General features: G+C 42.4%; 1 protein-coding gene across 1 annotated transcript; it reads right to left on the bottom strand.

Annotated features, from left to right (window-relative positions):
* Window positions 1-9,129: 9,129 nt before the first annotated feature.
* Window positions 9,130-14,568, bottom strand: LOC121545279 (PR domain zinc finger protein 8). Its single transcript, XM_041855705.2, has 4 exons — window positions 14,403-14,568; window positions 12,025-12,249; window positions 11,359-11,590; window positions 9,130-10,882 (listed from the first exon to the last, which is right to left on the bottom strand). The coding sequence occupies exons 2-4, from the start codon at window positions 12,241-12,243 to the stop codon at window positions 9,528-9,530; spliced, it is 1,806 nt and encodes a 601-aa protein (XP_041711639.1). The 5' UTR covers window positions 12,244-12,249; window positions 14,403-14,568; the 3' UTR covers window positions 9,130-9,527.
* Between the last annotated feature and the right edge of the window lie 1,541 nt (window positions 14,569-16,109).

The raw sequence follows: 16,109 nt of genomic DNA, 5'->3' as shown, positions 1-16,109 counted from the left end.
GTACAGACTCAGTGAGCATAGCCTTGTTATTGAGAAAGGCCGCCGTAGGCAGACCTGGCTCTCAAGAGAAGACAGGCTATGTGCACACTGCCCACAAAATGAGTTGGAAACTGAGCTGCACTTCCTAACTTCCTGCCAAATGTATGACCATATTAGAGACACATATTTCCCTCAGATTACAGCGATCCACAAAGAATTCGAAATCAAACCCAATTTTGATAAACTCCCTTATCTACTGGGTGAAATACCACAGTGTGCCATCACAGCAACAAGATTTGTGACCTGTTGCCACAAGAGAAGGGGCAACCAGTGAAGAACAAACACCATTATAAATACAACCCATATTTATGCTTATGTATTTCCCATTTGTACTTTAACTATTTGCACATCATTACAACACTGTATATAGACATAATATGACATTTGAAATGTCTTTATTCTTTTGGAACTGCTGAGTGTAATGTTTACTGTTAATATTTATTGTTTATTTCACTTTTGTTAACTATAATATAATATGCCATTTAGCAGACGCTTTTATCCAAAGCGACTTACAGTCATGTGTGCATACATTTTTAGGTATGGGTGGTCCCGGGGATCGAACCCAATACCCAAGCGTTACAAGCGCCATGCTCTACCAATTGAGCTACAGAGGACCACACTATCTACAGTGAGGGAAAAAAGTATTTGATCCCCTGCTGATTTTGTACGTCTGCCCACTGACAAAGACATGATGAGTCTATAATTTTAATGGTAGGTTTATTTGAACAGTGAGAGACAGAATAACAACAACAAAAATCCAGAAAAACGCATGTCAAAAATGTTATAAATTGATTTGCATTTAAATGAGGGAAATAAGTATTTGACCCCCTCTCAATCAGAAAGATTTCTGGCTCCCAGGTGTCTTTTATACAGGTAACGAGCTGAGATTAAGAGCACACTCTTAAAGGGAGTGCTCCTAATCTCATCTTGTTACCTGTATAAAAGACACCTGTCCACAGAAGCAATCAATCAATCAGATTCCAAACTCTCCACCATGGCCAAGACCAAAGAGCTCTCCAAGGATGTCAGGGACAAGATTGTAAGCCTACACAAGGCTGGAATGGGCTACAAGACCATAGCCAAGCAGCTTGGTGAGAAGGTGATAACAGTTGGTTCGATTATTCGCAAATGGAAGAAACACAAAATAACTGTCAATCTCCCTCGGCCTGGGGCTCCATGCAAGATCTCACCTCGTGGAGTTGCAATGATCATGAGAACGGTGAGGAATCAGCCCAGAACTACACGGGAGGATCTTGTCAATGATCTCAAGGCAGCTGGGACCATAGTCACCAAGAAAACAATTGGTAACACACTACGCCGTGAAGGACTGAAATCCTGCAGCGCCCGCAAGGTCCCCCTGCTCAAGAAAGCACATATACAGGGCCGTCTGAAGTTAGCCAATTAACATCTGAATGATTCAGAGGAGAACTGGGTGAAAGTGTTGTGGTCAGATGAGACCAAAATCGAGCTCTTTGGCATCAACTCAACTCGCCGTGTTTGGAGGAGGAGGAATGCTGCCTATGACCCCAAGAAGACCATCCCCACCGTCAAACATGGAGGTGGAAACAGTATGCTTTGGGGGTGTTTTTCTGCTAAGGGGACAGGACAACTTCACCGCATCAAAGGGACGATGGACGGGGCCATGTACCGTTAAATCTTGAATGAGAACCTCCTTCCCTCAGCCAGGGCATTGAAAATGGGTCGTGGATGGGTATTCCAGCATGACAATGACCCAAAACACACGGCCAAGGCAACAAAGGAATGGCTCAAGAAGAAGTACATTAAGGTCCTGGAGTGGCCTAGCCAGTCTCCAGACCTTAATCCCATAGAAAATCTGTGGAGGGAGCTGAAGGTTCGAGTTGCCAAACGTCAGCCTCGAAACCTTAATGACTTGGAGAAGATCTGCAAAGAGGAGTGGGACAAAATCCCTCCTGAGATGTGTGCAAACCTGGTGGCCAACTACAAGAAACAAGTCATGTTTTGCAGAGGGGTCAAATACTTATTTACCTCATTAAAATGCAAATCAATTTATAACATTTTGACATGCGTTTTTCTGGATTTTTTTTGTTGTTATTCTGTCTCTCACTGTTCAAATAAACCAACCATTAAAATTATAGACTGATGATGTCTTTGTCAGTGGGAAAACGTACAAAATCAGCAGGGGATCAAATACTTTTTTTCCCTCACTGTACTTCACTTGCTTTGGCAATGTTACAGTTTTTCTCGATTGTTTACACACATTTTCTGAAAGCATGCCTCATATTCTCAGAACTCTACACACAAATCAAAAAACACACACACAATGGGCAAAACCCCTAAATTCTCCAGCAAAATGAAACTTTATATTCAAAACAATGTTATTTCTTATCAAATTGGTATTTTGTTTTCAAATGACACACACAAACCATCATATGAATAGACATTTATAAGAACCAGTTGAACACTGATGTGCTCAATGTAAAACACTATGATGAATGGAAAACACTTATTCTCCATTCATCATAATGACTTAGGCCTTTTTTTGGTTCAGTGTTGCCATTACTACAGACAATACATACATAAGTGTGTTGTAAAATATTTGAGAATATTGTTTTTATACTCAGAACACACAAATACACGGTAACAAATATATTTTATTTTTCCCACAAAAACAATGTACACAGTGTACATCCCATTCCCAACCAACACAAAGTTGCACATACAGTGCTCTACATACAAAACAGAAGAATTTTATGTATACAGTTACAGCACCTCATCCACATCACAAGCAATGTTTTCCCTGGCCAAGCAGCGGGGGAAATATCGCCTAGCATGGCGATTCCAGCCATGAAAAGCATCAGCTGCTATATCTCCACATGCGTCTTCCATAGCTTGGAGAAGAGGTATATGCGTTTGTGGATTTCGGTCATACACTTTCCATCTCCAGGCAGAAAAAAATTCCTCAATAGGATTGAGGAATGGAGAATATGGAGGGAGATAAACAACTAAAAAGCGTGGGTGGGCAGTGAACCAGTTACGAACCAGAGCAGCCCTGTGGAAACTTACGTTGTCCCAAATGACAACGTACCTGAGCTGCTCTGGGCCATCTACCTGATCTGGTGGAATGAGTGTGTTGTGTAGGGTGTCCAGGAATGTGATCAGATGGGCGGTGTTGTAGGGGCCAAGGGTAGCATGGTGATGGATGATGCCGTGGTGGGTAATCGCTGCACACATTGTGATGTTCCATCTGCGCTGGCCAGGGACTTGAACAATGGCACGCTGGCCGATGATATTCCTTCCCCTCTTTCGTCTTTTTGTGAAGTTGAATCCAACCTCATCAATGAAGATGAACTGGTGCTCCACTGCAGCCACCTCTAGCTCAAGGACTCTCTGAAACACACATGACAATATCAGAAATAGACATGGAGTGGTCACTATTGTGAAGCACAATCATTATGATTACAATACTGAAATATGTATAATTTATACAGTGTTGAGAGTATGCATCAATTGTGGGATTGTATATAGTTGCACATAGTTATATCGCAATTCTTTGACTCTTTCTGAATTGCGTTCAAATGGCACCCTGTAGACCTGCTTCATCCTGAGATTATTTCTGCGCAAGACACGGTCCAGTGATGATAAGCTTACCCTATCAATATTTTGAAATATCTCATTGTTTTCTATTATTTTTCTTTGTATTTGCCGTAATGTTATGGCGTTATTTTCTAGGACCATGTTCATGATTTCAGTTTCCTGTTCAGGAGACAGAACACGTTCCCGACCCCCTTGTATAGGTAATCTTTCAGTTCTGCCAAACAAATAGTAAAATCCTGCAAATACAAAGTAGAAATACATTTCCCAAATACTTGAAACATACTTTATTTTTACAGTCCTACAGAACAGTCCACAGGCAATACTGTACTACTGTACTCATTGAGTACTGTATTGATATGCAGTACTGCAATTTTCTAGTGAGAGTAGATTTCTTACCTATTCTCATTTCAGAATGTCCGGATAATGGATGCTACAGTGTACCTGCTCAAATTTGGCTGTACTCTTTGCCCAGCCTCCCTCATTGTTAGACCATGGTTGACCACATGATCAACCAAAGTGGCTCGGATCTCATCAGAGATTACGGTCCTTGGCCTTCCTCGTCCTCGTCCTCCCTGTCCTCCTCCTCTTACTCTCACTCCTCTGGCTCTGCCTCTGTTTCCAATGTTGGCATCCATTGCTCCAAAACAGAAGAGCTCACCTGTTGCCCTTTTATGCTAAAGCTCTGATTGCTAATTGTAAAACTGTGTGACGGGTGTTTGCCCATGTGATGAGTCAGTGTGCATATTTGAATGGCAGTGTGTTCATTGTGAAAACAATAGATTTTCTGCATGAAAATTGTGCCAAATGCAAAGATTTGTGTGTAGTGTTTTGAAAAAAGTGTGTTGTAGAACTGCAATTTGAGTGTAAAGCAGGAATTGTGCTTGTAGTTTAGCAGAATTGATTCAGCGGGTTGGTGCATGAGTTACATGTTGTGGTCATTGTGTCTCAAGTACCAGTATTTGTGTGTAAACAATTGAGAAAAACTGTAATATATGTTTCCCATGCCAATAAAGCCCTTAAATTCAAAATTGAATTGAGAGAGAGAGAGAGAGAGAGAGAGAGAGAGAGAGAGAGAGAGAGAGAGAGAGAGAGAGAGAGAGAGAGAGAGAGAGAGAGAGAGAGAGAGAGAGAGAGAGAGAGAGAGAGAGAGAGAGAGAGAGAGAGAGAGAGAGAGAGAGAGAGAGAGAGAGAGAGAAATGTGTTAGTGAGCCAGCAAGGCTAGCAACACCGTACTAGAGCCACCTCCACAGCGCTGAGTGATGTAGGGACATATGTGACAGGAGAGGCTCAGGAAAGGGAACAATGACACCAGCAGCCAAGCATGGGGCATTAAATATCACAGGCTAGTGGGGGGGAGTCCACAATATGCTTTGTGGACTCCACCGGATAGATGTTGCTCTCCGCTTTTGTGATGAAACAAAGGTGTGGTTGAATTTATTCTGCCACTGTGTCTCGTTATTGGTCTATATATCACGGTGTCAAGGCATATGAACTAACAGGTTATAGAGCAAACAACGCAATTATCACAACACATAGGTTGTAATATGGCTTTTTTTCTGGCTTCCCTAGTGATTTTATCCACACAATACTGTGTGTGTGTGTGTGTGTGTGTGTGTGTGTGGTGGTGTTTGTGTGTGGTGGGGGGGTAATAGAGATTTCTCACTCTCAACAGTATCTGTCTATCACTCTGTCTCTTTTCAATTGACCTGTTTACTCCATTGACAAATGATAGGTGTTTTAGATCTATAGCTGTTGGTTTGGTTAGGATTTACTCTACATTGACTATAATGTCCATAATGCATTTGTGACTGACTGGTGGTGTAAAAGGACCGCACAGTGGAGTATTCATATGATCCATGGAGAGACAATATGTAGCCTGAGTCTACCAGAATGACAGATGCTTAATAATTATCTACAATTACGATATATTCACCTCCAGAGTGAATTGTCGATATGTGTTGAGGACTGTGCTATGTCCACCTGGCTCTGTGAGGTGATTGCTAGATAAAGGTGGGAATTCATTTGTCGCCGTTTGAGGGCTGGCTCTGAGGACAATGACATTTGCTGCTGTAGAATTGTCTGTAATTCACACTCTCTCCGCTTGATGTCACTGTTGAGCTATATTTCGACGTTTCAGCGTCTACTTCAGGGTTCCCAACGGTGCGTCTTTCTCCCCTTTATAAAATGCAAATGATAACTAGACTAAACTACTGGACAATAATAATGATTTTATCCTAATAATTTCATTCGTTTTATAATTTAAATCTATATTTTTAAACATCCCCCTAGGCTTTAGTGGATTTCAATCCATGGGTAGGACTAGGCTGTATTCTATTCACCTTGTTTTACACGTTTTGCATTTGTTCATGATCATAAAGTGTAAATAGCGGACATGTGTTCTAACTGCACTTTACTGAAAAGGAAACTTAATGTCGCTGTAAATCAACGCACACCCCTAAAAAGACAGGACTTGTGATTTCACATGGAATAATAAATGTTAATGTAATGCAATGGATTTCTTATATCCATATTATTAGATGTAGCCAGTAGGCCTATTATAAGCTTATGAGAAACGGAAAGTAGGCCTAGGGGGTTATCAAAAAATACACGAGACGGGTATGATCATTTGCAATGCGTCAGGCATTAGTAGTGGTTGATATTTTTTTCTTCTTCTATTTTATCTAATTTTATTATTTTATTCATCGAAAACATTTGCAGGTGCGGTTGCTGATATTCTGTTGATTTAACGAGATGCCATTGGGTAGCCTGATACGGTGAAGGCATCGATAATGTTAATGGAATTGCATTTTTATTTTCATTAGAAGTAAATAAAAGTACAACTATTAGGCGAATACAGAAGAAGAACTGTACTAGTACAGGTTCTGCATTGCTTCTTGTGGGAAGGAGTTTAGGGAGGGAACGTGCTTTTATTCCACTTGAAGCTGTTTGCGCCCATGAAGTAGCCATGGAGAGCTGCTATAGCACTTTTCTTGGAGAAAGCTTTTCTCGCTGTATATCAGCTATTATTTGTATTATGCTACTTTATCTAGAGATACGATATACCTAATTCCGTGTTGCGCTGTGCAGCGCAATAATAATAATGGTGATTTTCATTTGACTTAATCATAAAGAAATCATGACATAACAGTAAAAATATAATATTTCTGGTGAAATTATGATTATGATTATTATGATCATGATTATACAGGGCCTCGTTTCCCAGTTGCGATGGAATTTAAGCGTTACGATGATCGTACCAGATGCATCGTTATTTATGAGCCAACTTTTTAAGCGTTTCCCAAACAATCATGTAGAGACAGAGAACGTTCGCAATGGGTCATTAGATCGTGTGTCGATACTGAAAGGATGGAAAGAAAAGCTTCCCGGCTCTCTAATCTGCTTTTTCCATTCAAATCTTAATTTAACAATATAATTATTCCACAATAATGAAGACGGATCAGCTCCTAGGGAGATATTACCACCTATGGCTGCAAATAGGCTACTGAGGCGGCTTATTATGCTTCCCCAATACTAATGCACTAGGCTGAATCCCAGATTGGGCACATCATTGCGCACATGTTGTCACACACCATGAAACACATTGAGGCACAAATTACAGACAGTAGCCTTGTCGCAAACTATAACTCAATTGATTGAACGTGAAATTGATTTAAATATGATTGAAATAGCCTATATAGGCTCATGTAGCCTATGTATTGTATAATGCAGTCATCTCGGTTTTTATTTGAAGCATTGTTTTATCCTTCGCTTGTTTGTAACAATTGCACAAACTTTGGGAACTGTGTATTTGTAGTTAACTTCGTTCTGAAGTTACCCGCAGTCACAGTCAGACAGATAGCCTCTTGGTTCTCTATGTTTATCGGAGATAAAACCTAATGATGCACTTTGCCTGCTCTATGAGTGGTCTGGATTAGGGTTTCCAAACTCGGTCCTGGTGCAGATGGTTCAAATAACCAACTCATCATCAAGCTTTGATTATTTTTAATTAGCTGTGTAGTGCTAGGGCAAAACCCATAACGTGCACACAGGGGGGGCCCAAGGACCGAGTTTGGGAAACTCTGGTCTGGATCACTCAAAGATGTGTGAAGATTTTTAAGAGCCACGCTATTAACGAAGCATGTTACTGACGAAGACTCTGGGAAACAGCTCGGCTACTAAAGATACATCGTAAGATGGTTCTAACTATGATTTTTAACGCTACAAATGCTCTGGGAAACGAGGCCCAGGTCTCTCGGGATCAGGACAATCCGACAATGCAGACATGGACTACACTAAGCCTACACCCCTCGTGTGATTACAGAATAGGACTGCAGAAAATATGTTTTAATTGTCAGAAGCCTGATCTTCTTTTCATATATCCTTGGCCACTAGACTAGACTACATCCTGGGCCACAATATCATATTGTTTTATTAGCCAACGCAGCGTTTTACGAATGGGCGAAACAGAAGGCCTACTCTTTATATGTACAAAGGCTGAAATAAACGTGGGACCATAATACAGTGATCGTCATGTCTTTGAGATGGATTTATGACAATTTTCAGCCTAAAACATTTACTTGTTTTAAAATAATTAGCTCATCTTTTGACCAGATAATATTCGCATTACACGACGAGCTCCAAGTAGGTCTATGATATAGTATATATATATATATATATATATATATATATATATATATATATATATATAGTTAGGCACCTTAAACCCTTTGTAGTCATGTATGATGTGGATTCATATCGATTGTCTATATTCCTATCTACAACCTTGGTAAATGTAATTTCTTTACATTGTTATATTGTATAAACACAGGTTCCACACATAGAGATGAAAATAAAGCTATTTTATTGTCAAAGCATTCAACATGATTAGGTAAACTATCAAGTAGTACATTTCAGCATGAAGGAAGAAACACTGAAACTACTGTATTCCCCACTGACACAAAATATTACACTTTTGTATTTCAAACAAAACAGGTATTTACATTGTAACTGTATAGACTGCATCTTATTTATATCAATAAGCATTATTACACATGCACTCTGAAATATAGTCAGTCTGTTTGACGTCATATCCCAGTTTGTGTCAATATTATTCAACATTTTAAGGTGGACATGAAAAAACGTATTGAATAGTAAACCATGTAATGCAACTGTTTTTATTTATCATTTTCTATATATGTCTTTATATAATATAAAATACAACTTACTGTACATTTAAATACACATATTCTTATCGTCCCTTATTTCCCAAATTGTAAGTGCTTCATAAGATAAATAGATTCATTTCTCAAGTCAAAAAAGCATTTGCATACACTCAAATAAACAAACATGACATTTGAAGAAGAAACCAAAAACAAACTCAAGGAACATAACAACTGTCTGTGTTGAAAACAAGTGCTCCTTTAAGTGGTGTATGTCCAGCCAGTCAGTCAGCCAGCCAGTCAGCCAGTCAGCCAGTCAGTCAGTCAGTCAGTCAGCCAGCCAGTCAGCCAGCCAGCCAGTCAGCCAGTCAGCCAGTCAGCCAGACAGCCAGTCAGTCAGTCAGTCAGTCAGTCAGTCAGTCAGTCAGCAAAAAAGTTCCTCCCCATGGTCTGTGATGTGATACCCCTTTCCCACTACCGTGCTGACCCAAACCGTGCTGTGCTGGCCTGGCAGGGGTATACTATTTTCCCATTGTCTTTTACGGTCCGTCCCAGAAGCTTCAGTGGATGGCCAAACCTTACTGTGCTGGTTCGCCTACAGTATATTCTTTACACACTGTCCTTTCAAGCAAGGGTTTCTTAATCAAATGCAATTCCGTAACCAGGCCAGTGCAGTACAGTACAGCTCGGCTCGGCTCAGCTTAGTTCAGCTCGCCCTAGCAGTGTGAAAACGGAATGTTATTGATCTAAAAATCAGTTGTGGGAGGTCATGTGACGCGAGAGGTGGTGCCTCTCCCTGAACGACTCGTTACAGATTGGACACTTAAGTTTCTCTTCACGCCTCCTCTTGACCATTGGCTCCATGGCAAACTCTTTCTTGTGGTGCGACCTCATGTGGTACACCAGGTCAGAGGTCATACGGAAGGAGGCGTTGCACTTGGCGCACCAGTTCTGGGCGGGCAGACACAGAGAGGTGAAGGAGGGTGGTAGTAAGGTTAGCGCTGAGGGCATCTGCAGCTGGATGGGGCCCTGGCTCTTGGGCCAGAAGGCTGTGGCTGCAGCCGCCGCGTAGAGGAACGGGCTCTGCTTGGACATGGCTCCTGGCACTGGGCAGTTGGCGCCCAGCTCTGCGCCGTGGAGTTTGGCGGCCAGGTGGTCTGCCTGGTAGAGTCTGGAGGAAGAGATGGTGTCGCCCACCGCCGGGTGGCAGTCCAGGAGTTTGGGTGTGGTCATGACCAGAGGAGAGATCTGGGAGAAGGAGGAGGTAGAGTGGCGGGAGGGTTGGCTGAAGGCGCTCTTCCTCTGCCCGCCATTGCCCCCACCCTGCTGGACTACGGAGGTGAAGGCGCTCCCGAGCGGAGAGGACTCCATGCGGGTCTGGGACTGGGGAGGTTGGGTCTCTGACAGAACCTGCCTGATGTTGAGATGCTTCTCCTGGGGAGGGTTGCTGCCCGGGCTGGGCCGACCTCCGTCCTTGTTCTCGGCATTGGAGCTCTGGAGGTTTTTGGTGCTGCCGCTGTGCGTCTTTAAGCTCTGTGGAGACTTCTTGACCTCGGTGAAGGCACTGCGTTTACCCTCACCACCCGACTCGGTGGACCCCGACCCTGGAGGGGAGAACGTCGGCCCTCGTCGATTCTCCTCCAGGCCGTACACTCCCCGATAGTTCTGTGCTGAGCTAGCCAGCTCCTCCTTAGACTTGAGGGACTGAGACAGACTCAGAGAGGCCCTGCTACCATCCCTCTCCCTGTCCTCCACATCGGAGAACTTCCTCTTCCCAGAGCTCTCGCTGCGGATCTCAGCCTCACGGTCACTCGGCGGACTGGTCCGACTGTTCTCCAGGTCTCTGGCTAGGTTATGGAAGTCTGTGGAGGGTTTGGCGCTGTCCCCCTCTGAGCGGCCCAGTTTAGGGCTAGCTCTGGTGGGTGTGGTGGTGGTAGTGTTGGGGTTAGGGCGCTCGGTGCTTGGCTCCTTACTGTGGACCTCCTCGTCCACACTGCCTGCTGCCATGCTCTGTAGTCTCTTGGTGCAGCGGAACCTCAGGTGGGCCAGGAAGGGGAACTCAAACTGGAAGCGCTGGTTGCAGTCAGGACAGGAGTAGGGAGCGGACCCTGGAAATGAACAGAAGGAAAAGAATGTAAATCATTCAGAAAGAATAAAAAAGCTTGCTAATATACAGTATCTTCCTTAAAAAAACAGTAGTGGGTTCTGTAATGTTTTGGTAAAGCTGAAATAGGACTATCATCTTCTGATTATTGTAAACTATAAATTATAAATACAGAAATAAGCCTATTGCATTTATTTTTGGAACACCTAATTTACGCAAATTATTTACCCTCAACTGTTGGTGTAAATGATTGTAAATGTACAATGTAGTCTTATTTGACAAAAGCTGTTATTATCCTCTTTTGTCAATTTGAATATAAACTGAATATGAGCTACAAGACTATTGGAATTATTTTTGATGGATCATTATCAAGAAAGGCGAGACCGAAACTACAAAACAGCCAACTGAAACGGAACGCTTCAGTGCAAACCTTCTAGGTCTGTTACACTACCCGGCCATGCTAGTAGGCTACCAACTCACCCTTGGCCTTGACCGGTGCTTTACTCGCGCTGAGCAGCAGCAGCTCAATCAGGTCTTTCCCGTACCAGACCAACAGCTCCTCGTCCTTCTCGATCCTCCGGAGAGACCGGTAGAACAGCTGTCCGTTCTTCACGTAGGACTCGAGGTTCTGCTCGTCCCGGTCCCGCGCCGACTGCACGAGCCGCAGCCACATCAAGCCGTCCGACGTGCTGTTGGCTGCTGACGTGTCCACCTGCGCGTTGAACGGTGACAGAAAGCGAGGAAAATTCGTTAGTTGGACCCAAACGAGAAGTCCGTGCTTCAGCATTCATTCTTACCGTTTACGCATAGGCTGTGGCCAAAAATAAATATATAGGCTATTTTCAATGTGTTTGGGTTGTGCAACTATCAAAATGCATTATACCTGCATGCTATCTTGTAAGATAACACGTCCAGTTGGGTCTAATACAAATAATATAGGCGTCACACCAATGTCATAAGAAATATAAATGAAAAACCACATTTGTATCTTCAATGTCGCCTACTCTGGGTGCAATAGACCTAATGATAAATCAACCATGGCAGACAATTTAATTCAGTCTGAATAAGGAGATGTAATAAAATCGTAAATATAGAACATTATCACTATTATCATTCTCGAAAATCACAATAGTATTATTTCCTTACCCTGAATATGTACGGCGCAGTTCGTTTGTCCGTTGATTTGAGTGCTACGAAGGCTATGCTGTCATACAACGACGTGTGGCTCAATACACAAGGGCCGAAAATTGCATTTTCCGGAATGTCACACGTGGTGTAGACGCTGGTGAATATATCCGTTAGACACTGCTGCACTGCTTTGGCGTCGCCGTCCCAAACCAACTTATGTGAGCTGGATTCCTCCATCGTTGGCTGTTGGTTGCGGACAGACAAAGAGAAAGAGAGAGAGAGAGAGAGAGAGAGAGAGAATGAATAAAAATACAATATACAAATGGTCTCGATGATGAGGAGGTCAAATAAATTGGCACTTCATGAGAAGGTTGGCTAAATACATGGAGCCAGCTGTCAAGGCCGGGCTGGACTGGGAAAGGGCCTTTTTTGGGGGGGACCGGGCGTTTTAATTAATTGAAGTCTATTGTACGATGAGAGCGGCCTATCCATTTCAAAGAGCATGGTTGCTTGCCTATTTCCCGTGGTATTCCCATGTGCTGTTGGAATAGCTGGTAATTGTGAGAAAATAATTGCACGGGCCTAAACGGAATAATAACAACGGTATTAATTATTATGTTAATAATAATGCCTAATAATGATAAACATCAACAACAACAACAATAACAATAGCACATCAATTGGATGATAATAATGCCAATTATAATAATACATTATCCCTGCCTCCAAATTATTGTTGATAATTATAATATTAATTACGTTCGTCATTGTATTATTATTACAAATGTTTTTATTATAGGCTATTGGAAATTCAAACTGCAGCTACATCCACCTCAAACCCTCATTTCTAAAAGTGTGTAAACTAATTATAGCCTGTGGAAGAAAAAAAAAATTGCAGTAAGAAATGGTGAGGTCCGTATAAATTAGAGCATATCGAATGGATTTGGAGTGGACTGTCAAAGTCACTGATTTCATGTCATCTAACCTTTCGCTCCATTCTACACGCGCTCTGAACGTATGTCCACTCATTACCATAATCCACCACTTTCCCTCTCGAGACTGTAATTAAGGCTGCTCAAGGAGTATTTTTTTCCTTCTAATTTACCTTCTGAATGTGTGTATTTACCGGTGACGTGAAGACCAGTTCCTCTGGCCTGCACCGCATTATGCAGCTGTGATCTATATACATTTGCTTTGCCACATGTTTAATTCAATTAAGCTTAGGCCCGAAGAACACAACGGTGGACACTGCGTGTATTGCTAAAACAGCTTGTCTAGAGGAATATCTGGTAAATAATAGAATGTTATAAAGATACTGATTGCACGTCGTATTATCTAATTCCATGTGTTATTTTTGCAAGTTATGTCATTTTATAGGCTAGGCCGATATAAACGTTATGCACATATGCTATTCAACAGATAATGCATTTATTTATTTTTTCTTCCAAATCGTGCTACCTTGGCGTACCCCCCTTCACGCTATATAAAACGTGCGTGTAGATCTCAAGAGATTATGAACTTATACTTAATAATATTTGGCATGTAAAGATAATTTGGCATTCATGTTAAACATGTAACAACAAGGTTTTAAAACACTGACAAGTTGAATATAATATTGCACAGGCCTACGTGTCACCATTCCATTAGATGTTGCTCCTTTTCTGCTGTGTGATGATGGATCATTTGTTTTCCATTCATTTTCTTATTGTGTCTAAAGACTAAAAGCAAAATCAACTGGAGTTATCCTCGTTCAGACCTCTTTACTCAAATATTATCATTCAAGAAACGTTCCGGCCCTCGAACAAAAGTAACTTTTCTCTTCAGCTGGATTGGTGGAGAGAAAATAGTTTGGAGCAATATAATCTCCTCTTATTTAGGCAATTCTATATTATCTACCAAATGCAACCGTTCAACTAGAGACCTACGCTTTCAGAAAAGCCATTTTTCGCTCCCATCCCCTATATAGCCGGTTCTTTTGTGACTTAAAAGGTCGCTCTCTCACAAGGGAAAAACCACACAAAAGGTCCAATGAATATGCATCTGAGCTAAATGAGAGAGAATAGCAGGCGGAATGTATGCGCCTCCATAAAATGGATGAGGCCAACCCATTCGACCTTCTGCCTTTTATTTCAGAGCGTGTTTTACTCCCAAATATGGGTGCCTTGTCAGTCTAAAAACTGTCCTAGATCAATGCAAGAGCTAAATTGCCGCTTGTCTCCTCGCCCCCCCTACATCTGCCGAGAGCTGTAGCCAGCCTTACACGATGGTCCATTCATAGACCGCAGCCAGGATGCTGCCTACGCTACTACTTTGTGGTGGTGTCTGCCTGTCTTTCTCTCGTTCCCCAACAAACCACCCATTAAGCGCATACCAAATGTAGGCTGTAGGCTACGTACCTTTTTGTTGAAAATAAATAATAATCCACAGAAGTGATGCTGGAATTAATACGCCGCCTTGGAGAGCAGGTGTCGGTGCGTCCTCCTCTCCGCGTCAGTACATGTCCCTGTGTGGTCGTGAAAGTGACAGTGGTGCCGCAGATATAGTCCTTCGCTGCAGAGGCAGAGAGAGAGAGAGAGAGAGAGAGAGAGAGAGAGAGAGAGAGAGAGAGAGAGAGAGAGAGAGAGAGAGAGAGAGAGAGAGAGGAGAGAGAGAGAGAGAGAGGGGGGGGGGAGAGAGAGAGAGAGAGAGAGAGAGAGAGAGAGAGAGAGAGAGAGAGAGAGAGAGAGCAGAGAGGGAGAGGCATGTAGAAGGGGCGCGATGCACTGGCTGTCTGGCACGCACACACACACACACACACACGTTTTGTTTGCAGCACATAATATGCCCAATGAGGCGTGTCACTAGGCGTCTCCTCCATTTAACTCTTCACTGGCCGACTGTCATTTGATGAGATTTATAGGCAATACACAGGCTACATACTGAGTGCCATAACCTTGCAGAGCGCCTTTTTATTATTAGGCCTATATCATAGTTTCCGGTGGCGGGAGCACAACCTCAACCCATATATAGGATTTTATAGGAGACAAATTAAGGAGTTTTAATCCAACTAGTTGTCAGAGTAGGTTTGTGTTTTTTTCTTCTGTATTTTTTTTTCGATAAATATTGAATTGTAGCTACACGTATTATTTATGTTATGGGATTTTATTAGGAATAGCCTAACTATTATTGTTTGTAGCTTATTGAAGTTCAAGTGAAGTCAGCAATATAAATGTCCCATGGATAATATGGACATCAATATAATTCTGTCTCCTTACCATTATCAGCATCTCAAGTGTTATTTTCACAGCTACTGTTCCCTCCCTTAACGCTGCGCTCCACAAACGACTTGAAGCGTGCCCACACGCGACTTTACGCAGCAGGGAGGCGGGAGGGAACCTAGTAGACACCTGCCCGGCCCGTGCGATTCGTCCCGAGCAAAGGGCCAAGCGTCATCGTTATGGAGATGGTGGGGAGCCGCTCCATCGCTGGGCCAACCGGCTGATGATGATAATCTGTGTTAGAGACAACCGCTGTTTAAGGCCAGTGAGTGAGTAGCCTACTATGTGATTTATTATCTGATGTTGTCATGTCCTATGGCTGGTTCATTTGGTTGGCGCCAGTGGATCATTTGCATTCGAGCCATTTGAACATAGACAGAGAAAATAGCAGCAACCAGCAGAACTCTGGTGGTCTGAACAAATATGTTGCATTTAGTATACGAAATGTGTGGTCCTCTGTAGCTCAGCTGGTAGAGCACGTCGCTTGTAACGCCAAGGTAGTGGGTTCGATCCCCGGGACCACCCATACACAAAAAAATAAATAAAAATGTATGCACGCATGACTGTAAGTGGCTTTGGAAAAACGTGTCTGCTAAATGGTATATATTATATGTGTAGTTCCACCAATTCGGTGCTTTTTGAGAAGTGTAACTTGGTCCAAAAAACCCGTTTGATTTCACCTCATTTTAACATTCTGCCACAAAGAGCACTTTTTTTTAACATTCTGCCAAAAAAAATAATAATAAAATAATGTCCCATCTCAAGGGGTTAAATGAAAAAAAGACTATAGTAATTGCCTATTAAGTGCCAAATAAAGTAAGATGGTTGACCATAACAGGGTTGACG

This window comes from Coregonus clupeaformis, chromosome 16 (assembly GCF_020615455.1).
Source record: "Coregonus clupeaformis isolate EN_2021a chromosome 16, ASM2061545v1, whole genome shotgun sequence".
In the NCBI taxonomy this organism is placed as follows: domain Eukaryota; kingdom Metazoa; phylum Chordata; class Actinopteri; order Salmoniformes; family Salmonidae; genus Coregonus; species Coregonus clupeaformis.
Note: the sequence above shows the minus strand (reverse complement) of the source record. Positions and strands in the feature narration are given on the sequence as shown.

Bases quoted from the DNA above. Each gene is read 5' to 3' on its own strand.
- LOC121545279 (XM_041855705.2), bottom strand. From the start codon at position 12,243: ATGGAGGAATCCAGCTCACATAAGTTGGTTTGGGACGGCGACGCCAAA. The intron at 11,591-12,024 runs GTAAGGAAATAA...TTCAACGCGCAG, and splicing joins CTGCGCCGTACATATTCAGG to GTGGACACGTCAGCAGCCAA. The intron at 10,883-11,358 runs GTGAGTTGGTAG...GTTCATTTCCAG, and splicing joins AGCACCGGTCAAGGCCAAGG to GGTCCGCTCCCTACTCCTGT.